Source organism: Musca vetustissima, unplaced genomic scaffold (assembly GCF_032173495.1).
Source record: "Musca vetustissima isolate MV318-11 ecotype Yass unplaced genomic scaffold, APGP_CSIRO_Mvet_v1 utg30864, whole genome shotgun sequence".
Taxonomy (NCBI): Eukaryota; Metazoa; Arthropoda; class Insecta; order Diptera; family Muscidae; genus Musca; species Musca vetustissima.
In genome coordinates, this window is record NW_026874181.1 from 93,745 (window position 1) to 121,260 (window position 27,516).

Consider the following 27,516-nt stretch of genomic DNA (forward strand, 5'->3'; position numbering starts at 1 on the left):
GCAATTGTCAACTGATTAATAACCTTAATATATAATAATATTGTAAATATAATCATACACCATATTATACACATCCAATCAAACACATTCAACCACAAATATCCTATCATGCACACCCAATAAACCTAACACAATATCCCAATCCCAAGAAATAACCCAACAATATGTGAAAGTAATAAAATTAATAATGTTTGTTGACACAAAGATAGATAGAACTGTTTGTCGAATAGCAGTGTCCTTTGCGGGCGAATGAATCACAGCGGAAGACCTTCAGATTCATGAAATCCACTATCTCGTCACTGTTAGGAGTAGGAACAGCAACGTGTGGGTTAAATGTTGTATATTGGGCTGCTGTTGAGGGGACTGCGGTGGAGTTCCGTACGTCGTGGACAGAGACTCGCTGGGGATTGTGCTGTAGAACAATTCCTGAAAGTGCACATACCTTAAACCGTCAGGGCACATACCTTAAAAAGAATGAGACAATAAAACTAACTTTGCGTTTGTGGATTTATTTTATTTGCAATAATTTCATTAAACAATTTAATTTTGAAGTGTGTCAAAATTTTCTCTGGACTATGCGGATTATACTTCACCTTTTATATTTGTTATCATATAAATGAATAGAGCACGTATAACCATTTTTAAATTATTCGTTCAGTATTTATGTTTATTGGCGAAATACTAATATCAAATGTAGACATATGTGTAATCAGATAAGTCCTCTTTTCTTCTTGTAGTCTTCAAGGTTCAAAGACCGTTTTGTTGTTGCCTCGGTTATTTTGGGAACAGGTTTCGGAAGATTGCTTACTGCATTCGCTAAAAGAGAAATATGTTATTATTAAAACAAGTTTATTACATAACGTAATACTGCTAAATCGGAAAAAGGTAAACTACAGTCGAAGTATTGCTTCGGCAGAAAGTATAAAAAAAGAGATTTCACATTTTTTTCTTGTTCACACAATTCGATTTTTCCTTATAACATAATTTTGATTCAAAATTAGATTTTTTATTCATGTACTTATGTATTTTTGTGGTCGAGATATTCATTTCTGATCTTTACCTATGACCAACGCCAGAGGGTGTTGTTTCATGCATATTTTAACTATTTTTCGTCTATTTTCTGAGAAAAATTACAAGTTTTTCGGTACAGGGAAAAAATCATTTTGTGAAAAGTGGGAGACTCGAAAATCGAGATAGATCTATGGTTTCTTCACCAAAGTTGCTTAGAAAGTTGACCTATGGTTTCTTCACCAAAGTTGCTTAGAATTGTCCATAGAATCATCCTAGGGGCTGGATTTATTCGAATTTTCAGCTCCATACAAATTGGCCCGTCCTAATATATATATATATATATATATTATTTATAGATCCCCCAAATTATTTGAAGGGTACTTTTATAATCCGCAAGGTGTATACATGTACACATAAGAAGTGATTATTTTTAAATATTTACTTTCCTGATCCAGCACAGGAAGGGCGAATACAAATAAATGACTATGTACAATCAAACATGGATTATTATAAGTGGAATTCAAGGCATTCCACGCAGGTTCAAAATTCTGATGAGTTAGATGAAATTTCGAGACGATTTCTCAAGCCTCACCACTAGTTTTACTCACGGAAGTTATTATTATAAACCGCACTAAAAAAATCTCTGAAAGTGGGCAATCAAGAATATTTTCATTGAAAATATTAATATTACAAGGAGGAGTCGGAGGAATATTGAAACTCCTTAACCCCCCCTTGACGTATCAGTTAGCGCAACGGAATTCGTTTCCAACCGTTCGCAATTTGCACAAAACAAGCCGGTTATGATGCTTGCAAACGAATGCAAAACGAAACGAAATGTGAATGCGTGTAATAAAACTATTTATTTTAGATGTTGTTAGATGTTATTACTATTAGAATCGAAAAATAATAAAAATTAAAAATTTAAATGCCCAATTTAATAACCATGAGTCAGACTCGTGTTAATTATATTTGGCACAAAAATTATACCGCGAGTCCGACTCGTGAAAATACGTCAAGGGGTTAACGTAGATAACATTCTATTTATAATCGATGAACAACGCATAAATTCTTTGGACGAAACCTCATACTTTCTATGTAGTGTATCGAGATCTTCAGCATTTTCTATGTGTGAGAGTCAATTATTAAAAGTTTCCTCAACCGATTTCCACAATTTTTTGATTTCATCACTCCTAACCTCAAGATCATATATCCTTCAAGGCGCCGAAGTGTGCTGTGAATCTCACAATAGAGTATATAAATGCATTGGAGTGAAAGCATTTTATCGAATTAACCAAAAATATGAAACAATTATAAGTTCAAGACAAATCCGTGGAACACACAAGAAATGTTAAATTCAAATAAAATAATACGAACAGGATAAGGTCTTGCAAAATGTCAAATATTTTGAAAATAATCTGCGAATCACACGATATTTATATTACTTTCAATAAAATGTAGTAAGAACTGCTTCAAAAGGCAACACATCAAATATGAGATATTTAAATACCAAATAACGGCGAACCTGTACAAAAATGTGTACCAAAATCTAACATGAAAATTAACTACCAATTGTAGTATACAATTAAGCAAACAAATCTACCGATTGTAGCGGTTTATAATTAAACAATAGCAATAGAATTCGAATAAATCAGTAAAATTCACCAAATATACGCCCTACAAAATTCCAAAGTCTAATTGACCGATAGTAGGGCACTTTATTAAAACTCACAACAAATATAAAATAAAAATTAAAAATAATGAATGTTTTTAATTTGCAACGATATGCAGAATATCATGTAAATAAGTATTTAAAGTCCAATAAATTATTAATAGACTGTCATCCAAGTCTTCCGTTATTAACACTGATGTATCGAAAATTTTAAAACCAAAACGAAAACCTAAAAAAATATCAGTTGTTTACTATTTTATTAGGAACAACATAGTAAACTTTAAGGATAAGGTTACATGCTTTAAACCTAAATGCCCTTCATGGTTTTTTTCGGACAAATCGTGCGATACATCTCTCACCATTCTAGGAAAAAGAGGAACTTCAATCGAAATATATGCACACCATTTTCGATTTTTTTCCTCGCAGTACTCGTCTTGGCAGTTCTTATACACTGATGCCTCAAAAACAAACTCAGTCTCCGCATACGCAGTTGTTGATTCCAATGGCGATACTCTATCCATTAAAACCCTTGCTGATTTTTCATCTATCTTCACGGCCGAAGCTGCTGACATTATAGAAGCTATCAATATTGCAATCCATTCACAACAAGAAACAATAATTATTTCCGACAGTTTATCGGTTCTAAAATCGGTGTTATGCACATCAAACAACAGTTGGGCACCAATTAACAAAATTCGGCATTTGCTAACAGAGAACAACTAAATAAAACTTTTCTGGGTACCTGGTCACGTTGGAATTGAAGGAAACGAAAACGCCGATAAAGCAGCAAAGTACGCCTACGCTTTCGACAGAGCCCGCCACAACTACCTCAACAACGATGGAACGAATATTTTAATATCACCTACTACTGCCAATATTAATAAGATATTTAACTACATACGTCATCTTAAAATTACTATTTAATAAAATTATTAAGAATTGTCAACCGATTTAGCTGATGGCCTTTGTTGTTGTTGTAAAAGGTTGGCTGTTGACGAAAGTTCTTTCCTGAAAAATTTTGATTGAAGAAAAACGGAAGAAGGAAAAGGAAAATATATTAATTAATTAATTAGGAATATTGGCTTTAGCCATAAGTATATGGGCAATAGACTCGTAAGCTCGGACGGACAATTGAATAAATGGTGTGTGTCGTGAGGGCTTTGCTGGCAGGAAGGACACCTGTTTAGGGTTCCGGGGACAATGCGCTCTCGATACGAATTGAGTACATTGCTGTATCCGGACCTTAGTTGTGCCAGAATTGAACGGGTTTGCCTAGGAAGAAGCCTCTCACTCTCCGAAATTGCAGGAGGATGTTGTTGTAGGACTTTATTGCATCTGTTGCCATTTATGGCATCGGAGACCGCCAGTTGATGCACGGATTTCTTCGCGTTCGCTATCGACAATCTGTTGACGTCCGATAGAATGACGTCTTGGATGCCATCACGATAGCGCCTGAAGTCCTGGCGGATGGCCATTGTAGCCAATGCTAGATACTTTTATTATTAGCATTGTATTTACTACAATGTTAATACTATAATAAATACATAAATAAATAAAATAAATTTGAAAATGATGAATGAAAAGTAAAAAATTATTCAGTTTTTATATGTTTCTTTGTTTCTAATTAGGGTACAAAAAAGAAACAAATGTGGGATAAACAAAAAAATGTACTCAGGTATTTTGATATGTGGCATATGAATTTTAATAATATAATAATGTATTAAAAACAACAACATTTTCAGAAAAAGTGAATAGCTATGGGTTCTATATTCGGAAGAAAGAGACTAATTTTTTCTATTTAAATTCATAGGTAATGTACACAAATAAGTTGAAATTTCGGTGCAAAAGAAGAAACAAATTTGAAAAAACAAACTCTGATAACATGAATTAAGAATAGTGTTGTATGAACGGGTTAATTCATGTAGGTAATTCTGAGAGCGAACTACGTTGTTCGAATGCTCGTCAGAACATGGCATTATACCTCCCTATCCATGATTATTTTCTTTCAACCGATAGTTTTCGATTTGATATTACATATATATTTAGTTACAAATTGAGATTTCCTCACTTACTGAAAATATATACTGGTTGTCTCCCTCGAAGACTTTCTAAGTCAAAGGTGTCCTTTAAGTAAAATTCTAACTTATGTAGTTGTTTTACGAGTCCTCTTCAAATTTCACTTGTTTCATATATTACTAATTTGCCCTGTATATTTTCTATTTTCACACTTAATTGATCTAGTAAAGTATACATAAGCGTTTTGAGTAAATTTAAAAATGTTCGAAACGAAAATACGTTTTCCTTCAGGTGTGTGCTAATTAGGTCACCACACACTGTATATTGTTACGAATATAACTTTAGATTTAAGTTAATTTAGATGAATTCCGTTAATTTAAGAATTTGAATTGTAACGTAAATTTCTACTACGCAGTTTATTCGAATAACTTCACAACAACAACTACTGCATAGATTTTTCTACATCCTTCCATTTCCTCTTTCATTTTCTATTTTGTTATTGACGTACAATTCTTGTTAAACGTCATCATTGATGATCGCTTAATTCCTCTTTCTTTGTTACTCCCTCGCCTGTATATGTGTTGTTGTTATTGTTCACTCATTGTAATTCCTCTTTCTTTGTTACTCCCTCGCCTGTATATGTGTTGTTGTTATTGTTCACTCAATGTAAGTTTGTATGTGTTTGTTGCATTGGTAGATTGTTCGTAATCTAGGTGTTACCAGATCGTCTAGAAACTTCTGTAGCGACAGGCAAGGCTCATATAAATAGGGGAAATGGGAAGGCAGTTAGTCAGTTGTGAATCAGATCGCGAATTGAAACCGTCAAGTAACGTAAAGCTGTAAAGTAAAGTGCAAAGTAAAGTTGTGTCAATAAAATCATTGTAGTATTTGTAATCAGAAAGAACCCGCGTTTTATTTAGTACGAACTGTACTGGGAAATAAAACAACGTCTACACGGGATTAAGTAAAATCCAAGAACGTAACAATATGTTTATAAAACTTGAATAACAATTTTCAAACGAAGCAAGTATAATCTGCAAATACCCGAAATTTCTTAAGCATTAATTCTTATATTGCGATATATATATATATATACGGGCGTTCAATAAAAACATATATAGATCAAGGCTTATTCATAAGGTTAAAAACAAGGAGGCGAGTATTCGAATCAAAATATATGTGCACATTACTATCATCACGTTTTTCGAAAGATATTTTGAGTTTTTATCCTGTTCTGGTTGATATTACGCGATTAAAAAGTTGACAACAAAGAGAAGATTAAGGCATGAATTCGCCTGCCGGTTAACCTTATGAATTAGATAAACAATCAGCAGAATTTGACGCATTTGAGAAAAACATATTAAATTTGACAGATATCAATTATAGTAACGGAGGAAAAAATAGTTTTAAGTCTTTATATATTAATATTTACCTGGAACTGTGACGTCTAAATCAATATCAAAATCATGTAGAGAGTACAGATTATAACTTTTTTTGTCATTTGATGTAATGACACTTTCCGTTGCGACAAATGCTTGCTTTGACAATCCACTTGATGTTTTATCCGGTGCAATATCGATTACTTCTTTTTCACTTGTTTGCTTAAAGCCCATTCTTGGCTGTGTTATTCTTCTGGTAAATGGATCAGATATTCTTAAGCCTTTATTTGCTCGAGCTTCTTCCAAAATTGCCTTCTCAGCATCTTCTACGTTTCGCTTTCTATTGCGATCATTAATGTAGGAAATTAGACTGATACTGCTGGACCTTCTTTTATCCAATTCCGAAGCTCGACTTTCTAATTCTTCTATTTGTTGACTTAATTCTTGTGATAGTTCATAATCGCCTCGAAGAAGTGCTGCATCACGTTCTTTCATTAAACAAGTTTTTTTCATGGCATAATTTGTTGGTCTGTTTCTAAACCTATTTTTCTCCTCAATAATTTTATCAACATCTTCATCTTTGAACTCATAATTTAATGCTATCTTTATATCATTCAATTTTTGCTCAATTAAACTTATTAAAGGCATCTGAACATTCTGCTGTGAACAAATGTCACGCCATTTTGTAAATTCACTTTCTGTAAACTCTTGGTTCGAAATAAATTCAAGACGAAATACTCTTTCCTGAGCTCCATGCTTTAATCGAAGACCTTTATTGGTCCGAGTTTTGCCCAAATTATAAATTTTAGCTGTTTCCACTACACCAACAATTTCTGCAACTCTGTACACGGCTTTTTGACCATTATTTCCAATGCTGATACGAACAAAGCAATTCATTACAGTTCGCTCAAATATTGGCAAATTTATGAATCGCTCCATCTTAAATCTCGACAATCTAATTTTATTCAGTTCTTCCCTAGTGGTTATATATTTTGTGTGTTTATCGTCATGTTCGTCCTCTTCACTTTCGCTAGAGTCTTTACTACTATTTGTTCGGGAACGTTTATCGGATGGTTTATCCTCATCTTCCCAGTCACTGCTACCTGAATCATCCGAATAAATTTCGGATGCTTTTAACTTGACAGATGATTTTCCTCCGGTTACGCTTTCCAGCTCGTCCTTTTCATCCTCCTTTTCCCTCTGGGCCTGCCTTTTAGCTTCCTCTTCCTCTGAAAGTACAAAACATATTTGGAATGTAAATTAATGCTTTGATATGTGTTCATATGTGCATGTAGGATTCAGTTGGCTTTTATGCCAATCATAAAATAATATAATACTAATCAATAGATCAATCAATAAATACATATTTTACTACATTTGTGCGACCAAAATGAGAATATGAGTGTTGATAGCTCGGTAGGGTTCTATATGAAAGTACTTTTCTATTCGTTGTGCATTTGCACACTAATTGTAGCAGCCCTTTTGCTTTTACATAATGGCCTGAGGTGACAGATGTTGGCTAAGTAAGATTCCGGTCGTTTCGGACCGTAAAAACCCGTCCTGGAAACGCTTTCCAGACTGTAGTGTAGATTACTTGCCGTAATCTCACCCAAACATACAACATGTGGAAATAGAAAACTCCTATCACATTCTAGTGTATAAATATTCAACAAGAAAAATATCTTATCTTAAGTAGGCTGCAGACAAAAATAGATCCCAGTTTAACTAAATAATCGAAGAACTCAAAAACTGTCGGAATGTTTAATTTTGTTCAATAGTTGAATTTATTAAAATATATTCTTCCTGCTAATAATTATCAGTTCCGATGAGGGAGATTTATGAGCAAATCACGATGACTGTGAATTATATATCCGCAAAAAATGTAATGTAATTATGTTACTGAAATATTTGGCACATTATCGATGTCGCTACATTTCTACCAATTCCATATTTTACAAAAAAGAAAATACTTTATATTTACACTTCGTAACAATATCTTTGAAAATTAAAGTCCTTTTTCGAACGTTCCCACAACTGCCGAACGAGATCGGGTACACACCATGGAATGTGGGAAGGGAGTTTTTAAACCACCTCCAGATTCTTCTTCAATAGCCATTAAGTTATTAAGTTGCATTATTCATTTAAAAATATAATTATATTATGTTTTGTAAGTTATACATTCATGCACAAACCTACATTAGAATACACAGAATTAAAATCAATACACATGTTACTAAGTGGGTCTCCCATAGAATAATTTGTGCAATGAAAATCTACGTATAATAGTTGATCATATCTACTAGATCGAAAATAAATATTTATTCTAATAGATGATATTAGGAAGTCTGAGGTTATATTACAATATTACCATCATAGTGTTCAACACAATATGTATACTTTTTAATTTGAGTAATCGAATTAATTTTAACCTGCTAGTATAAGAAGGCAACACAAAATCGCTATTCCATTGTAGAAATTGTTTCTACACATATTCAATTTTATGGGACTATATTGCATATTGGGGATCTCATATAGCAGCGCCATATTCTAATATACCAATGATGTGTCGCACAAGAGATGTGAAAAGTTGTTTTATAATATATGTGTTAGAGAATTATTTAGCCCATCGTTTGTTTACCATAGAACTTACATGATTATTAAAATGTAATTTTGCTCCATTAAAATACCATGATCAACAAATGAATCTACAGCTGATAAAAAAGTACCATTAATATTGTATTGCCTTGTTAAAGCGGAGGATCTAAAAAAAACACTAAGCATATGTGTTTTTAGGTTTAAATCCATTTTTTGTATTTTTACAGATGTTTTTTGTAATATTTCCATTTCATTTCGTAAGTATTTCGTGTATAAAACTTTTCAAATTTTGAGGTTTAAATTTTAAAGTCGTTAATTACATTGTATATTATTATAAAAATAATTAATAAGATTAGATTTTTAGAAAATTGATAGAAATAATTGAAAAAAAAACTATAATAAGTACCTTCGGGGTACATTCGGCATTTTGAAGTGATGCACATTCGGCCATATGCAGATAGTGCAATAGTATTTACTTAAAATGTTTTTGAGTTTGTCTTTAAAAAGAATCCTTTAATATGGTCCGAAATTACATATCGTCAGCTAAAATGCAAAAAGCCGTAACTAACAAATAATTGAAAATTGACTTTTTGAATGAATATTGTGAATGTCAATAAACTACATGTGTTGACAAAGTTTTAAACGTCTGCGGTCAAAAAAGGAGCTTCTATAAACAAAAAACAAAAAGACGTAACTACAAGTGGGTTTATTTGATAAATGCAAAAAGGCGTAACTAACAAAAAATTCAAATTTTTACTTAATTGTTATGACTGCCATTAAACTATATAACTAAATTTGTTAAAAAAATTATAGTCTATTATTCGTCATATGCAATATCACTCTGCCGGGCATACTTTTTCATTCCACATGACATGTTTGTAGTTTTCATTCAAAACAGTTTTTTGCTTCCCCTACACAATTATGCTTTTGTTAGTTACGCCTTTTTGCATTTTAGCTAACAATATATAAGACGAAACGTATTGACGAAAATGCGATAGAATAAAGCTATTTCATATAGTGTGTGTGACCTTAAAAATCAACGTCCGCCGCTAGAAAATATAACCTTCAAAGTCAAACTTTGACTCGCATAATTAAACAAAATAGTACCTTTGTCTGATCTGAATTTTAACCAGACTGATAGCGGTGCTAATTACCAGGCTATGACTGTGGTGCCGAATGTGTCCCATCAAATAGCGAATCTACCCCGGGCAGGGGCACATTCGGCGAATTTGACTTTTTTTACAAAACTGCAAAAATGTTTATCTAATACTAATTTATTATATGTTTTTGGTACAGAAGACAATAATCAGCCATAATGTTTTTATATTTGTTGAATAAGTACTGAGATATATAGCTCTAAACAAAAAGTGCCGAAGGTGCCCCAGTCTCCCTTATATATATATATATATATATCAGAATTCCATGTCACGCACTGTTACTGCGTGCGAAATATAATCGTTTGTTTAGTTAAGAAAAATTTGTTTCCGAAATTTCTTTTGCAATTTTTATTAAATAGTTGTATGCTTTTTACAATACCTGCTAATTTTTTTTATGAATATTATTAAGAAAAATTATGCGTACGCACGCGTTACAAAAATTTCCCTTTAAAAATTGGATCAGTTTCGTCAATAAAGGCTATCGAAGTTGAATCGTTCCTTTAGGTTAATTCCCATTTTTTGAGTTTTTATTTCAAATATTTATTTATTTTGAGAATTATTTTTTTTTTTGTTTTCTGCTAATTCTAGCAATTTCTGGTGCAGTCGGACCTTTATTTTCTATAATAAAGGTGATTTTCTGAATGTTAGGTGTACTGTAAAAATTTTTGGCAATTTTGATAGATTTTAATTTAATTTAATTTCAATTTATTTACAATTTTACAGATTTTTACAGATTTTTTTCAAAAATGTTTATCTGTAAATGTGTTGTAAATATTGAATGTCCACGTTACGGACTTCCAACACACAACATACATGCGTAGAGTAAATGCGATTAGTTCGCCTAGTGTAACCTACACAGAACAATGTAAATATTCGTAGTAGTAAGATTTCTTGTCTAGTGTGTAATTTGAAAATTGTTCACTCTCAATAAAGCCACCAGCCAGAGCACAAGTGTCTTTCCTTTCATCCACTAGCAGCAGAATAGAAAATATATTCAACAGGTTATGGGCCCAGTCACCCCAAGCGTAGCAGTCATAGCTAAGACCCAGAATCGCTGTGAGGGAAGAATAAATAGTGTACCCAGGATCACTCTGATGGAGATAGAAATACTAAGTGTATAAGTGTCCGGCAGTAATTTGACGAAGTTTACGTCAAATGGTTATTCGTGTGTCGAATACCAACCCCGGAAATAGAGTGCATCCAGTAAGCCTAGTGGATTGTGTGAGTCCAATGGTTAGCTGTGTGTCGGCAACCAAGGCAGCTCGTTACAGTGTGTCAGTAACGATGGAGCTTGGACTACACAAGGAAAGAAAGGAAGAAAGTGGACAGTGACCGATCTGTGTGATCGAAGTGTGCAAAACAAAAAGGGCATTGAGAGTCATTCCAGTTTGTATAACCGAGTGTCGGGTACGTTATGTCGTGTGTCGACAACGTACGCATCTGGAATCATGCATGTGTTGCATTGGAGTTGTCAGAGGACAATTATGGCTGGTAAAATCTGCGAAGGAAATCAGTGCTGGTCCACCAATGTGTTTGGTAGGAGATTTCTATTGAAGAGGCAGATTGGAAAACTCGAGCAAAGAGTGAATGGCAACAACAAAAGCAGGGTGCGATTGCCGAGGCGCACAAGAAGAATTCAGCAACAACAACGCAGGTAGTGATAAAAATAGTTCGCGCACAAGTAGTGGCAGCAGAGGCCCAGACAGCGAAAAAGGTCGAGCAGCGAAATCCCCATGAGCATGCGTACACCGTTAGTGAAGTGATTGACAACAACAATTCAAACAAGAGCATTGTGTGTTTGCCTAACGGTGTGACGACCAGCCTTATTCTGGATGTCAATTCCACGTGAATTTACTCGCTCTTCCCCTTCGTCTTATTCTGAACAACATTTTTGTGTGAATTTTTTCGCATTCTCGCTTTCGCCTTATTCTGAATGAAGTTCGAAAGCGAAAAAATCCGCTTTGGGGAAAAATTAGGTATTCTGGATTACAGTGAGTAGGAGAATGAGATGAAATTTTGTGCGAATTTTTTCGCTAATAAATTCAAAGTGAGTTGACTACAAAAACATAAGTAATAAATATTTTTATGAAAAATATTAACACAATACTTATTCTATGACGATTTAGAATATTATAAATGATAGTAAGCAAATATTTATCTGGAAAACAGCAAATAAAATGCCTTTGGAAATCCTATTGATAATGATGCATGCTGAACCAAATATTGCCAAGGAATGTATAAAGGTAATAATGAATATTTAAGTCGCGTTTGATGCATTTTGGAGGCGAAAACAGACATTTTGGGAGAGGATCTGTATCTCAAGAAAAAAATTATAGAAAAACAAAATTTGCCTTATGAGCCGCTTAACAGTGAAAAACTTAAATAAAAATTATGAAACAAAAAACAAATATTTTTTTTCAAAATTATCGTTTGCATTATTTGAAGGAAGAAATAAAGGAGTAGGAGCATAACAGGCCACTTTAAGAATTTGGAGAGATAAAATATCGACATTAAATAAAAAGGCACACAATTATGTGCCTGTGTTTTTCCCATCATAAAAAAATGTTCTTTTATTTGTAATCTGTTGTAGTTGTTGTACCAAAATGCATCAAAACAATGAACAGCTGTTTCACATGCCATATTGTAGGTTGCCATATTTTCAAACTTTAATTAATTTTCTATTAATTACAAGGCATTTATAAAGCGGATTCATGATATTTCACATTTATATTGTTATAAAGTTTAAACCACAATAACAAGTAACAATTTTTAATAAAAAATATTAAAATAAATTACAATGGGGCAACACACATTACAACTTAAATTACAATATGGCAACACACATTACAACTTAAATTATAATATGGCAACACGAATCTTTTTTTCAACCACCATTTTCGAAAACTCGAATCCGCATCTCGCATTTTTTGCGTCTCCCTATTCATTCAGAATAAGGCGAGAATGTGAAAGCGAAAATTTTTGTATGTGCGAGATATCTCCCAGCGAATATCCAGAATAAGGCTGGACGAATTTGCGATGCGTAAATTGTTTACGAGAAGTCTCTGGCGGAATGGAAGGGGTAGGCTCAAATATCGTGTTGATTGTGTACCTGCAAGTCAATGTAATGACGGTTGACAATGAAGCGGTAAAGATGTCGTAAAGAAAAATGTGCGCAGATTAACGACGAGCAATTGGAGTTTGCTGACCGCAAGAGGGGAGTTGTATTTGTAATCAGAATGTGTTTCTGCAGAGAACAAAACAACCCGATGTGCCAATACCGTTACGGTCAAAATGATGGGGAGAGCCCACATCGGACGGTGTCAAATGAGTTTCGATGGCAGTGCTGAGTGCACAGTTAGGTCAACCATTGTCGAACCCGTGGAGGGGGACAAGATGCAGGAGGAGCTGATCATATTTAAGAAAAATACTTTGTGTATTATTTGTAATGTGTTTACAAATCTTGAATTGAAATAAAGAAATGTTTTGAGAGTTTGATATTGGGCATGTATGTATGTGTGTTGAGGAGGAGTGTTGTAAATATTGAATGTCCACGTTACGGACTTCCAACACACAACATACATGCGTAGAGTAATTGCGATTAGTTCGCCTAGTGTAACCTACACAGAACAATGTAAATATTCGTAGTAGTAAGATTTCTTGTCTAGTGTGTAATTTGAAAATTGTTCACTCTCAATAAAGCCACCAGCCAGAGCACAAGTGTCTTTCCTTTCATCCACTAGCAGCAGAATAGAAAATATATTCAACAAAATGATTTTATCGGTGCTTAGTATACATAATTTAAATAAATTAAAGAGCTTTTTTAAAAATATTTTCAAAAAATGCAGTAAAGCAAAAAATTACACAATGTTTTAATTATGTGGCCACTTCAAAGTCGATGTATCTAAAGTGCAGTATATCGAAGTGTTCTGAATGAAAAAATTTTCAAAAATACTTCAAACGAATTGAGAGCTGATCAAAAAATGTTTACCACAATAAATGTTTTAATTACGTGGCCACCACTGTATATGTAATTCTTAGTAATATACTACTTTATTTAAATTTTATATTTATTATTGATATTGTTTTAGCTAACAGCGTTCACACTTACGACAAATGACACTACGAAACTAATAACTATATGCCCAACTAATAAATATATGCCCAAGTTACCCTGAAAATGGGACAACAAAAAGAAAACCTACCGTTATTTTTCAAAATTCAACTAAAAATATATTGTCCGGGTTGCAAAGAATATTTCCTATATAATTTCATATCTCTCTTAACGAATTGATTTTTCACCTATGCGGCTGGGCTTTTTGTGGAATTCATGATATATATATTGTTACGTTCTTGGATTTTAGTTAATCCCGTGTAGACGTTGTTTTATTTCCCGATACAATTCGTACCAAATAAAACGCGGGTTCTTTCTGATTACGATTATTACAATGAGTTTATTGACACACTTTACTTTGCACGTTACTTTACAGCTTTACGTTACTTGACGGTTTCAATTCGCGATCTGATTCACAACTGACTCACTGCCTTTCCATTCCCTCTATTTATATGAGCCCTGCCTGTCGCTACAGAAGTTTCTAGACGATCTGGTAACACCTAGATCACGAACAATCTACCAATGCAACAAACACATTGAGTAACAACAACAACAACAAACTTACTGAGTGAACAATAACAACAACAAACTTGAGTAAACAAACTTACAATAACAACAACACATATACAGGCGAGGGAATAACAAAGAAAGAGGAATAACAACAACACATATACAGGCGAGGGAATAACAAAGAAAGAGGAATAACAACAACACATATACAGGCGAGGGAATAACAAAGAAAGAGGAATGACGTTTAACAAGAATTGTGCGACAATAACAAAATAGAAAATGAAAGAGGAAATGGAAGGATGTAGAAAAATCTATACAGTGGTTGTTGTTGTGAAGTTATTCAAATAAACTGCGTAGTAGAAATTTACGTTACAATTCAAATTCTTAAATTAACGGAATTCATCTAAATTAACTTAAACCTAAAGTTATATTCGTAACATTGCCCCCCGCTTAAGCCTGTTCGTCCCGAATAGGCACAGTTCCCGTTCCGTAGGGGGTCAGCCGCTCCAAATGTACAACTTTCATCTTCGACCTGGGACTGTCGCTCCTCTGGATGCGATAAACGACGTCATTTATTTTCGTGACAATCTTGTAGGGTCCTTCCCAGTGCGTTTGCAATTTGGGGCATAGTCCTTTCTTTCGTTGTGGGTTGAACAATAGTACCAGTTGCCCTTCTTGAAACCCATCGGTATTTGCCGCTCGATCGTACCTTGCCTTCATGCGGTTGCTAACCATTTTTATTCGATGTCGGACTGCATCGTGGACTTTACTAAAAGAGTTTTGGCTGTCTTCATCTTGGTTCACATCGTCGTTTGGGGTAGCGCCGAATATCAAATCGCCAGGTAGCTTTAATTCATTTCCGAACAGAACTTTGGCTGGGGTCCGGGATGTGGAATCATGAATGGCCGATCTATAAGCCAATAAAAACTTTGGAATATGCTCATCCCAGTCTCGTTGGCCACTGTCCACCACTTTCCGTAGATGTTCTTCAAGGGTGCGATTGAATCTTTCCACCATGCCATCTGATTGTGGATGTAGGGGCGTCGTTCTGGTTTTCTTAATTCCGTAGGAGTCACACATTTCCTTGAAGATCGCTGATTCAAAATTCCTACCTTGATCGGAATGAACCTCAGATGGAACACCATAGCGACAAATCCAATTTTTGCTGAACACATCCACAATTGTCCTGGCTTCTTGATTTGGGATAGCATAAACCTCCGGCCATTTACTGAAGTAATCCATGACCACTAAGACATACCGGTTCCCAGAGTCGCTTGTGGGGAACGGTCCAGCTACATCCATTGCGATTCTTTCAAAAGGGGCTCCTGAATTATACTGCTGCATGTAGCCTCGACTCTTCCGTGTTGGACCTTTAGCTTTTATGCACCTTTCACAATTGGCGATCCAGTCGGCAATGGATTTTTGACAGCCGACCCAGTAGAATCTCTGCTTTACCTTTTCAGCGGTCTTTGCTATGCCAAGATGTCCTCCACTTGGCCCATCGTGAAACTCCGACAAGACATCTCTTATTTTGGAGTCTGGGACGACGATCAAGTTCCGGTGAGATTTACCGTCCTCACTTTCCCATTTGCGATATAGGCAGCCATCTTTTATAAGTAGACTGTCCCACTGGGCCCAATAGGATTTTAAAAGAGGGCTTTCGGAGGTAATTTCTTTACGACTAGGTCGCTTGCCCGTTTCAATGGCCGAAATTACTTTGCCCAGAATGGGATCTCTTCGTTGTTCCGTCGACCAATCTTCACCCGTCTCAAACTGCAATAGTCGGACATCAACGATATTCTCCTTATTCTCAGCCTTTGAGCAATGCCTGCATTCTACCTTGCATGGCCGACGAGACAGGGCATCAGCATTACCGTGTTTTCCGCCTTTTCTGTGCTCGATTCTGAAATCATAACTCTGGAGCCTCTCGATCCAACGGGCTAGTTGACCTTCCGGATTCTTAAACCGCATCAACCATTGGAGAGCAGCGTGGTCGGTCCTCAGCAGGAAATGTTGACCATATAGGTATTTGTGGAAGTGTTTAACGCTCTCAAGGACAGCAAGCAGCTCTCTCCTCGTCACACAGTAATTCCTCTCAGGCTTCGACAATGTCCGGCTGTAGTACCCGATGACTTTTTCCTGTCCGTCGATTTCCTGGGAAAGGACGCCACCGATGCCGCACGCACTTGCGTCTGTGTCCAGAGCAAACTTTCCGCCAGGTATAGGGTATGCCAAAATGGGGGCTCTACATAGCATGTCTTTGAGTTTACTGAACGCCTCTTCTTGGTCGTTGCCCCACTGGAACCTCTGGCCTTTTTGCGTTAAGCGGTGTAGACAGGCGGCGATGTTGGCAAAATTTGGGACAAATCGACGGTAGTAGGTGCAGAGACCCAGAAAGCTTCGCAGCTCATGGAGATTTCGGGGCTGCGGCCAATCTCTGACGGCTTGAATTTTCTCCTTATCCGTCGATATGCCCTCCGGCGTCACGTGATGCCCCAGGAACTTCACCTCTCGTTGGAAGAGACTGCACTTCTTTGGGTTCAGCTTGAGGCCTGAAGACGAAAGCTGCTGAAGAACATCCTTTAAATTCTTGATGTGTTCGTCGAAGTTGCGTCCCATGACTATGATGTCATCCAGGTATATGAGGCATGACTTCCACTGCAGCCCTTTTAACACACGCTCCATCAGCCTTTCAAATGTAGCCGGGGCGTTGCAGAGTCCGAATGGCATGACATTGAACTGCCAGAGACCCCCATTAACGCCAAACGCTGTTTTCTCCTTATCTTTCTCGGCGATCTCTACTTGCCAGTACCCACTCTGCAGGTCGAGGGTGGAGAACCATGACGTCCCGGCTAATGTGTCCAATGTGTCGTCGATTCTTGGAAGCGGATAGCTGTCTTTCTTGGTGACATCATTTAACTTTCGGTAGTCCACACAAAACCGGGTGCTTCCGTCTTTCTTCTTGACCAAGACCACTGGGGAGCACCATGGACTTGACGATGGTTCTATTACACCACTCTTTTCCATTTCACTTATCAGCTTCTGGACCTCGTCTCTTTTGGCCAGGGGAACACTTCTTGGAGGCTGTTTAATGGGTCGCGCGTCTGCTGTATTGATTTCATGCTTCACCACTGATGTTCTTCCTTGGTGCTCTTTTGTCAACGCAAAGGTAGAGGCATATTTCCATAATAGCTGCTTAGCCTTGTTCCTCTCGGAAGGCGATAATTGGTGTGTCCACTCTTTTATGTAGCCGTCGAGGTGCTTCTTCTCCATGGCTGCTGGCTTTTCGGTGCTAGTTTCCAAATTAACTACAGCTTCAGCTGGTGTGCATTGTCCAACATCGGAAAATTGGAAAATTTGCTCTTGCTTGTTTGACAGGTTCAAAACTCTAACAGGAATCAATCCGTCCTCGTTGCTTTTCACCAGGGCATTCGCTATTAGGATGTTACTGTATCTGTTTTCTGCTGGTTCCACCACCCACAACTTCTCGGCTCCACAATCTCCATTCATTGGTACCCATATTATTGCTTCGGCACAGGGCGGTATTATCTCTGGATGGTCCGTAGTCAGACGCCTGATGGATGTACTTTCATCGTAGCCCACGTTTAACGGAATTTCGACGTTAGACCAGGTCATCACACGCTCTTTCATATCCAGATTGATACCGAAGGCAATCATAAAATCTGCGCCTATTATCACTTCGTCTACAATATCGGCAACTATAAACTCGTAATTCACCGATTTATTGGCAATAGTTAGTCTCAGGGTAATCTTGCCGTGTACTGCCGCGGGCTCCCCCGTTGCTGTGCGCAGTCTGACTCCATTAAGTTGCGTTATTTTTCCCTTTACCAGATCTGATCTTATGATGGACTTTGATGCGCCAGTATCTAACGTCAGAACTCGCTTGTCACCATTGATGTACCCAGTTGTTGTTAGGTTGTGACTTTTCTGTTGTACTATTGCTATGGAGATTGTGGGGCCATCGTCGATGGGAGCCAGTTCATGCCCCGCTGGACTGGCTCGATTTAGTTTAACGGTGACTCCTTGGTGGACTGTTGAGCCATTCTTCTACCATCTTCCGTTGGAGGTGGTGACGATGACCTGGATCGTTTGCGCTTAGCTCTGCATTCGCGCGCAATATGACCTGCTTTATCGCAGTTGTAGCATCTAACCCTGGGCTTAGTCATCCCTGCTAACTTTGTTTCTTCTATTACCTGCCTCATGGCGTCCTTGATCGAGTTAACGAGAGATTTGGGTTCGCTACATTCGGTCTCCAGTTGGCGAATCTTGTGGGTCTGGGGCTTAACAATTATTCTTGCCGTCTCTTGGGCAAGGGCAAACGACACAGTTTCGGCAAATGACGCTTTTGGTGACGCATATGTTGCACATTTAATCTCAGGGTCACGTATGCCATTCACAAAGGTTTCGATTTTCATACGGTCCAGCAATGGGTGATTCTCTCCTGGATACGCCATTAGCACCAAACGTTCCACCTCAGCTGCAAAGTCTTGTAACGTCTCGTTTGCCCTCTGTACTTTACCCCTTAGTTCCATAAGGTAGATGTTTTGTTTATGTTCGCCACCGTACTTACGTTCCAGTGCAGCAATAACATCTTCATAGTTGTTTCTAGAAGCGACAGGAATACTCTGTATAACATCAGCAGCACTGCCCTTCAATGCCAGAAGTAGTGCAACCGCTTTGTCGCTGTCGTTCCACGAATTTCTAGAAGCCACTGTCTCGAACTGTAACTTGAAAACATTGAATGACGTAGAGCCGTCGAATACAGGAGGTTTGATTTTTAGCGTGTTATCAGGAACTCGCACCGGACCACCTTTGATTTCCAGTTCCGACATTTTCTTCTCCAGATTCGTAAACCTGTGGTCGTGGGCCAGAAATTTCTCGTCCACAGACAGAATCTTCTCGTCAACCGACTGCACTTTCTTATCCAACTCTTTAATTTGGACCTCCACGGTTTCCACTCTCCTTCCAATAACTTCTGTAATGTTCTCGAGTTTCTCGTTCATTATTCTCGAATTTTCATCTAACTTTCTGGCATTCTCTTCGAACATTCGTCTCGTGTTTTCTTCTAACTTTCTGGAATTCTCTTCGCTCCTTCTGGAATTTTCCTCAAACTTTCTGGCATTCTCTTCGAACATTCGTCTCGTGTTTTCTTCTAACTTTCTGGTATTCTCTTCGCTCCTTCTGAAATTTTCCTCAAACATTTTGGCCAGCATTTCTCTGAAATCGTCACCCCTGGCAGCTACTGACGAGACTTCCCCACCGTTGGATTCGCCCATTTCCGATAAATCCACTTCATCCTTACTGTCAAACTCATATGTATCGATGTTCATACCACGGCGCTCGAACTCATCCAACAGACGTTTTTGTAGTTCAGCCTTGTTGCCAGTAGAGGACAATTCCAATTTATTCAGCTCCTTCTTCAAGTCTTCCACCCGTAGATCCTTAAACTTCATCGTAGTATTATCGTAATCTCACTTCCGACACCAATTGTTACGTTCTTGGATTTTAGTTAATCCCGTGTAGACGTTGTTTTATTTCCCGATACAATTCGTACCAAATAAAACGCGGGTTCTTTCTGATTACGATTATTACAATGAGTTTATTGACACACTTTACTTTGCACGTTACTTTACAGCTTTACGTTACTTGACGGTTTCAATTCGCGATCTGATTCACAACTGACTCACTGCCTTTCCATTCCCTCTATTTATATGAGCCCTGCCTGTCGCTACAGAAGTTTCTAGACGATCTGGTAACACCTAGATCACGAACAATCTACCAATGCAACAAACACATTGAGTAACAACAACAACAACAAACTTACTGAGTGAACAATAACAACAACAAACTTGAGTAAACAAACTTACAATAACAACAACACATATACAGGCGAGGGAATAACAAAGAAAGAGGAATAACAACAACACATATACAGGCGAGGGAATAACAAAGAAAGAGGAATAACAACAACACATATACAGGCGAGGGAATAACAAAGAAAGAGGAATGACGTTTAACAAGAATTGTGCGACAATAACAAAATAGAAAATGAAAGAGGAAATGGAAGGATGTAGAAAAATCTATACAGTGGTTGTTGTTGTGAAGTTATTCAAATAAACTGCGTAGTAGAAATTTAAGTTACAATTCAAATTCTTAAATTAACGGAATTCATCTAAATTAACTTAAACCTAAAGTTATATTCGTAACAATATATATATATATATATATATGGGCAATATTGCCAATTTTTTAATATTCCATTTTCAAAAAATCAGCTTTTTTGTTTTTGTGGCACATCAATGATTTTTGGTACACATATAAAGAAAAATGTTCTGACTCCGAAACCGTTCGCGATCAAATTTTTGGTTGATGCGCGCAAAAGTTTTCGAGGTTTTAATTTTGGGCATAAGAAAAAAATCTTAAAATTACGCCGTTTATTATATTGACCAAAAACGTGATATATATCTTCCTCCGTAAAATAAGAATATGAATATATTATAATAATCACGATAAAGTTGCGCATATTCGCGAAATATGAGAAAAATAAAAAATATATAGCAGATTACATCAATATTTTCATTATATTAATGACATACACACACCTAAAAATTAATTTAAAAAATTCACAATTCAAATGATATCAAAATTAGCGGTTTCTAAATTAAGCGACAACAAAACAAGAATTCAGGAAAAATATTTGTTTTTGGTTCGAAAAAATAATGTCATCATATTTATTTTTTTTATTGTATACAAGAAATTTCAGAAAAAAATGTTGGGGTTATTCTGCTATTTTACCCGAATTTCGCCGAAAAATTGACATATATAATAATAATCACTTTTTGTGTATAAGTATACGCCTTGCGGATTATATCAAGACCCTTCCGATAAATCTTAGAATTCTATAAATAGGAATAAATCTTAAAAAAAAAATAATATTATAAAATATACATTTTAAATTGCGTGTAAATCGCGTAATTCTCAAAATCATTTGATGCGCATGCGGTTTCCAGGAAGTACTGAAGTTTATCTTCCAATCCATATATATTTTGCGAAATTTCATTTGACGGCTAAGATGTGCCGCACGTTACATTGAAGTACCCAAAAAATCGTAAAACGCGAATAATTTCCGAAAACTCCATATGCCATTAACGCGCATCCGATTTCGGTGTGCACCCTAAAAAAATACATCGATCTATACCATTTCAATGTGGTCCATTAAGAAACATGGATGTGCCAGCAAAATCTATTTTTAAGATAAATTGCGTACATCTCTCTTTCGGCTGAAGTTTTTAAAGTTCTCTTTTCGAAAAAGATCAAAATCCGTATGAGGTCATTTATTGAAGCGGAAATGATACACAGAAAACGCAAATAAATCCGCGATATTTTCAAAAACATTTTTTGCCAAACTTCGTGTTTTTGGAAGACCAGTTCCCGCCGTTCTAGTAGATGGATTTTCACGAAGAAGATTTTATATCATCCGAAACGTAAAAAACCTTATTGATCGCGGGTACCCATATCATTCAGTTGACAGATCTAAAAATTTGGCCCGAAAAATAGGTTTTTTAGAAATTTGATCGCACAAAATTCGCACCTTCGGATGAGTATTACTCTGAAGCTGTGCATACTACATACACAAAATACATATCAAATTACGCAGATTCGCGACTACAATAATCTTATAATCGATTTTTATAAATTCCTGTTTGCGTATTAAAGCTAGAAAAAAACACTCAAAATCGAGCTTCAAAATGTCAGCATCATTTAAAGGTAGATGCAGTTAAAATTTTGAAAAATGATACATAAGGGGCGTAGTCCCCATTTTGTTGGCTTCCAGTTTTATTTTGACACGAAGACCGTGCAATGAGTGGCTTAGTCACAAATCGATAGAGAACATAAAAAAACTGGCCTCAACGTCTTTTTACACATTTTTTTACATTAAAGTAGACACAGTTTCCCCAAAATAAAGTTTGGAGGTCAATATCATGAACAGTTTACAACGACAGATCAATTAACCCAAAACTATTCACTTTATACCATATACTTAAGTAGTTCCCGAGTTATAAAGGGGTGAACCTCCGCTTCAGCTATGTTCAAAAATTGGCAATATTGCCCATATATATATATATATATATATATATTGCAAGCAACTACTGAGGCAACAATCAACACCTTTGATTCAGAACGCATACCTGAAACGAAAGTAGTAACATGGTGAACTATAATACCAAATAGAGAACAATAAAATAGTGGAACACTAGTTCAGATGCCGGCTGATAACTGTTGCTACACAAATGGCTCTCGACTAGGAGGAAAACCGAAGAATCGGGTACCGAAATTTCTCTTCACCTTACAGATCAGAGCATGATCGGAAGTTCGGTTAAGTTCAAACCTAGGACAAAATACAACAAATATAATTACATATAGCAAAGAAGCTGTAAAGGCTATATCTTCCAAGAGCTTAATCCAAAACTGTACTGGAATGTATAAATACCATTAATGATTTCTCACAAAAATATGTACGAATTATAAGGTACCGAGTCACAAAGGAATCAGAGGCAACGAGATAGCAAACCAACTAGCTAGGAGTGCCACTGCACTACCCACAACAGATGTGAATATCGCCAAACCCTTTAGCGCAACAATAAATGAGGGAATGTGCGAATGGAAAATGAGGTTCTTTGATTACATTCTCCTGCAAACTGAAAAACTTTTTGGTGCATGTAATCAAAGAACCAATGTTGTAATTCTTATTATTGAGTGTGCATATAACCTTATGCTAAGTTGTAACTCTAACCGTTTCTTCAAAATCAACTACCATATCAAAATAATAAATCTCAAATTTTACCTACAAAGTGTTAAATTTACCAGCATACTGAAAAAACGGATACAATTTTTGGGAAATAACACTTTTTACGGACTAACCGATCTCAAAAAACGAGGAGTTCTGGAATCATAGGTGGGTTAAACCCAAAATGTTTAATCTAAACATTCCCCAATTCTATATTTCTCTGCATTTCTAAAGCGCATATGATATATATTTAAAATTGGCTGAACTTTATGAGAAATTACATTTATAACTTACTGTCCTTATCTAAATGTCCTTATTTAGACAGGCTGCATTTGAATATGTTGTAGCAAAGAATTTTGCAAAGCACTCTGAAATTTCAGAGCTTTTCTCAAATGTCTGATTATTGAATTTCAAAATGGACAATGTCATAAAAAGATTTAGAATTGGATTTTAAATTATCAGCCTTATTCTGGATATTTGCTAGGGAGATATCTCGCTTGTAAAAAATTTTCGCTTTCACATTCTCGCCTTATTCTGAATGAATGGGGAGATGCAAAAAATGCGAGATGCAGATTCGAGTTTTCGAAAATGGTGGTTGAAAAAAAGATTCGTGTTGCCATATTGTAATTTAAGTTGCAATGTGTGTTGCCCCATTGTAATTTAATTGTGTAACATTTTTCAATATATTATTTATTGATTTTTGTTATTAAAAATTGTTACTTTTTATTGTTATTTACACTATATAGCAATACAAATGTGAAATATCAAGAATCCGCTGTATAAATGCTTTGTAATTAAAAGAAAATAAATTAAAGTTTGAAAATATGGCAACCTACAATATGGCATGTGAAACAGCTGTTCATTGTTTTGATGCAATTTGGTGCAACAACTACAACAAGATTATAAATAAAAGAACATTTTTAAGATGACAAAAACACAACGAATAATGGAAAGAAATCTGCGATTGAATTAATTAATTCAGTTTATTATTTCACTACATAATTGTGTGCCTTTTTATTTAATTTCGATATTTATTTCCCCAGATTCTTAAAGTGGCATGTTATGTTATGATTACGATAATTTAAAAAAATAATATTTTTTGTTCTTTCATAATTTTTATTTAAGTTTTTCACTGTTAAGCGGTTTTGGTTTTTCCATAATTTTAAAATTTTTTTTTTTTGAGAGACAGACCCTCACCCAAAATGTCTCTATTTCGCCTCCAAACTGCATCAAACTCGACTTAAATATTCCGTATTACCTTCATATATTCCTTGGCAATACTTGGTTCAGCAGGCATCGTTATCAATAGGATTTTCAATGGCATTTTATTGGTTGTTTTCCAGTTAAAAGTGTGCTTACTACCATTTATAATATTTTAAATCGTCATACAATAAGTATTGTGTAAATATTTTTCATAAAAATAGTAATTACTTATGTCTTTGTAGTCAACTCCCCTTAAATTTATTAGCGAAAAATTTCGCACAAAATTTCCTACTCCCTGTAATCCAGAATACCTAATTTTTCCTTAAAGCGGATTTTTTCGCTTTCGAACTTCATTCAGAATAAGGCGAAAGCGAGAATGCGAAAAAATTCACACAAAAATTTTGTTCAGAATAAGACGAAGGAAAAGAGCGAGTAAATTCACGTGGAATTGACATCCAGAATAAGGCTGTATGTTTTGTCTTGTTTAAATAAAGATTTAAAGATACGATAGTCTCGAATATTTAGACCTTGCAACTGCATAATTAGCATAATATAGAGAAGACTTTTTATATTTCTTAAAATTTTATTTTTACAATTTTTAATACTTGAAAGCCCAGAGTGACCCATGGATATCTATCCGAGTTTCTAATTCTAAAAGTAGGAACACATTCTAACACATTGAAAAATTTTTAGTAGATAAATTATTATACATCATGGATATGCATAGTGCATTAAGAAACATATTTAGTTTGTTGGTAATATTTCAGCCTTCTGAGGCAAATTAGCTCAATTTTCAGATCTTTCCAGAAATTCCATAAAAAATGCATTAGCAGGCCAAAATTCTCTCGATATTAATCGATGAAACATATTTTCCTGCACTACGATTTTAAAAGGTGATCTACTTTCAGAGAATGCAGACCGAAGCCTATAACAACGTAAAAAGAAATTTCCATCGATTTTTGATTTTATGAAATATCTTTTATCCTCACTGAGGAAGTGATGATTCCCGATTTCCGTGAGTAGGTTTTGAAGTCCCTTCCAGACTGGCACATGTAATACTCACAGCTTTTAGATTAATCACTTCATTTACGTCCTTAGTCGTTGTTGTTGTATCAGCTTGTACTGATATGTATGGTGCGACTACACCATCCAGATCTCAATTGTGCCAAGACCACTCTGGTTTGTCGGAGTAACTGCTGCTCTTCGGCAGCTATCGCAGGCGGGTGATCACCAAGATCGTATTCACACGATATTCGTGTCAATACGACTCAATCCTGCTTGATAGGCCTGTTGATCTAGAGGCTCGCTTTTTTTGACAACATCATGTTGCGTTGACCCACAGGAAGAAGAGACGAAGCCTCCTGTATGTGGTTTACTGGAGTCATGAGGAGACACCCTGTGGTAGTCCTCAGGGCGGCAGGATTGAAGATTTTTCCACTGCGTTTCACTCACGTTAGCGGACTACACTGGCACCGAATAGTTTACCACAGACCGGTCTTTTGCTGTGTATGTCGTTAACAAGGGTTTGCTTAGCTCCCCAAGTGCTGCCGAATAGCGACTTGAGATATTTTCTCCACAACTTTTGACAGAAAATGTAGGTACAGGGTTGCGTATTTCATGAAAATCGTCTTCTGGATTGCCTGATATTTAAGCCATGCATCTTAATATACCTTGATTGCAATATACAATTTTTCATGTGTCAATACACAAAGTAAATAATTGTTGAGTGAAATAGATTGATTCCCCAACACAATCTCTCAATCGAACCCCATCATTTCACTACCACACAGAAATGAATTTTTATAATCTTTAAATGGTACCCATAGAACCGGGTATACATATCCGTACTTCCAGGTCAAATAACCGGGTACGTCCCCCTAAAACAAAAATATATTCCCAAAATTAGGGTATCAACACCCACCACTGAAAAGATTTTAAAACAAAATCTGATTGATTTTACTAAACTAGAGTTAAGACAGACACGTCGTCTCTACACCACTCTATTCTACAAAATGAGAATTACTATACTGTAGATCAGAAATGCAATTTATTACCTCTTTTTGCCTTTCCTTCTCGCTTTGCTTTAAGCAGTGCCATAGCATTGCTTCGTTTGTCATCTGTACGATTCATTTCAACATTCTTCTTTCTTTCCTTTGATCTTTCTTTAGGGTCGAAGTATTCGCCGTTGCCACTTGTTGCTTCATCATTAACCACGCTAACAAAATCATCTTCGATCGTTTCCGAGATTTCCTGGGTTTGAACATATTCTACAGGTACACAGTTTTCCGTCTTTGTTAAAATGTCTATTTCCTTTACATCTTCCAGAACTCTTGACGTTGGCAAAGAACTTTTAGTCTTCTTTTTCTTTTCTTTCTTTACTTTAGATTTTTTAGTTATAGCTTTCTCACCACGTCTTGCTAATTTCAATTTTCGCTCAATTTCCCATCTTGTACGCATTATATCACGCTGTTCAATTCTTTTAAATATCTCTGTCTCTCTTTCTTTTTCTGAAAGGCAGGACAATCGTTTACGATCCTCTTCGTCCCCCATTAGATTTTCGTCGTAGCCATCATCAAATTCCGAATCAGAACTAGAGTCAGAAGACGATGTCGATTCTGTGCTACCGTCAGATGCATCAGAACCTTCATCATTATTCTCCCCATTATCCGTGTCAGATACTTCCCCATCCTCGTGTTCATTACTCTTTCGCAAATTTACTTTTTCACTTCCGCTCATTCCTTCAATTGAAGAAGTGGGAGCGATGTATCCTTTGGTTGTATTAACTACTTCATCCTCAGAATCTGATGAAGCCGATATTGCTGATAACTGTTTAACATTGCTCAATTTTCTTTTCCTGCGCTTTCCAAGTGTCAAAGCATCCTGAAGGAGACATTTTAAAATAAAAGAATACATACATGGTAAAAGAGAACAATGGTGTACATAAATCAAAGTATAAATTTTTCAATAAAAATGGATCTTACCGACTCAATATTTGATTCAGATTCACTACGACTTGAATCCAGTTCCACCAGAGCATTTTTTCGTCTTTTTCCCAT

General features: G+C 36.0%; 1 protein-coding gene across 1 annotated transcript; it reads right to left on the reverse strand.

The window, feature by feature from the left end:
• Positions 1-709: 709 nt before the first annotated feature.
• On the reverse strand, positions 710-27,516 carry LOC133331457 (RNA polymerase-associated protein Rtf1). The gene is made up of 4 exons (XM_061539852.1): positions 27,442-27,516; positions 26,515-27,340; positions 6,129-7,304; positions 710-816 (listed from the first exon to the last, which is right to left on the reverse strand). Exons 1-4 carry the CDS (start codon positions 27,514-27,516, stop codon positions 710-712), a joined length of 2,184 nt encoding a protein of 727 aa, XP_061395836.1.

What these genes read in the sequence shown, in the direction of transcription:
- LOC133331457 (XM_061539852.1), bottom strand. Translation starts at nt 27,516, where the DNA reads ATGGGAAAAAGACGAAAAAATGCTCTGGTGGAACTGGATTCAAGTCGT. An exon ending in CTGAATCAAATATTGAGTCG is followed by an intron (nt 27,341 to 27,441) that starts GTAAGATCCATT and finishes TGTCTCCTTCAG; the next exon opens with GATGCTTTGACACTTGGAAA. An exon ending in AGAAGGAAAGGCAAAAAGAG is followed by an intron (nt 7,305 to 26,514) that starts GTAATAAATTGC and finishes TTGTACTTTCAG; the next exon opens with AGGAAGAGGAAGCTAAAAGG.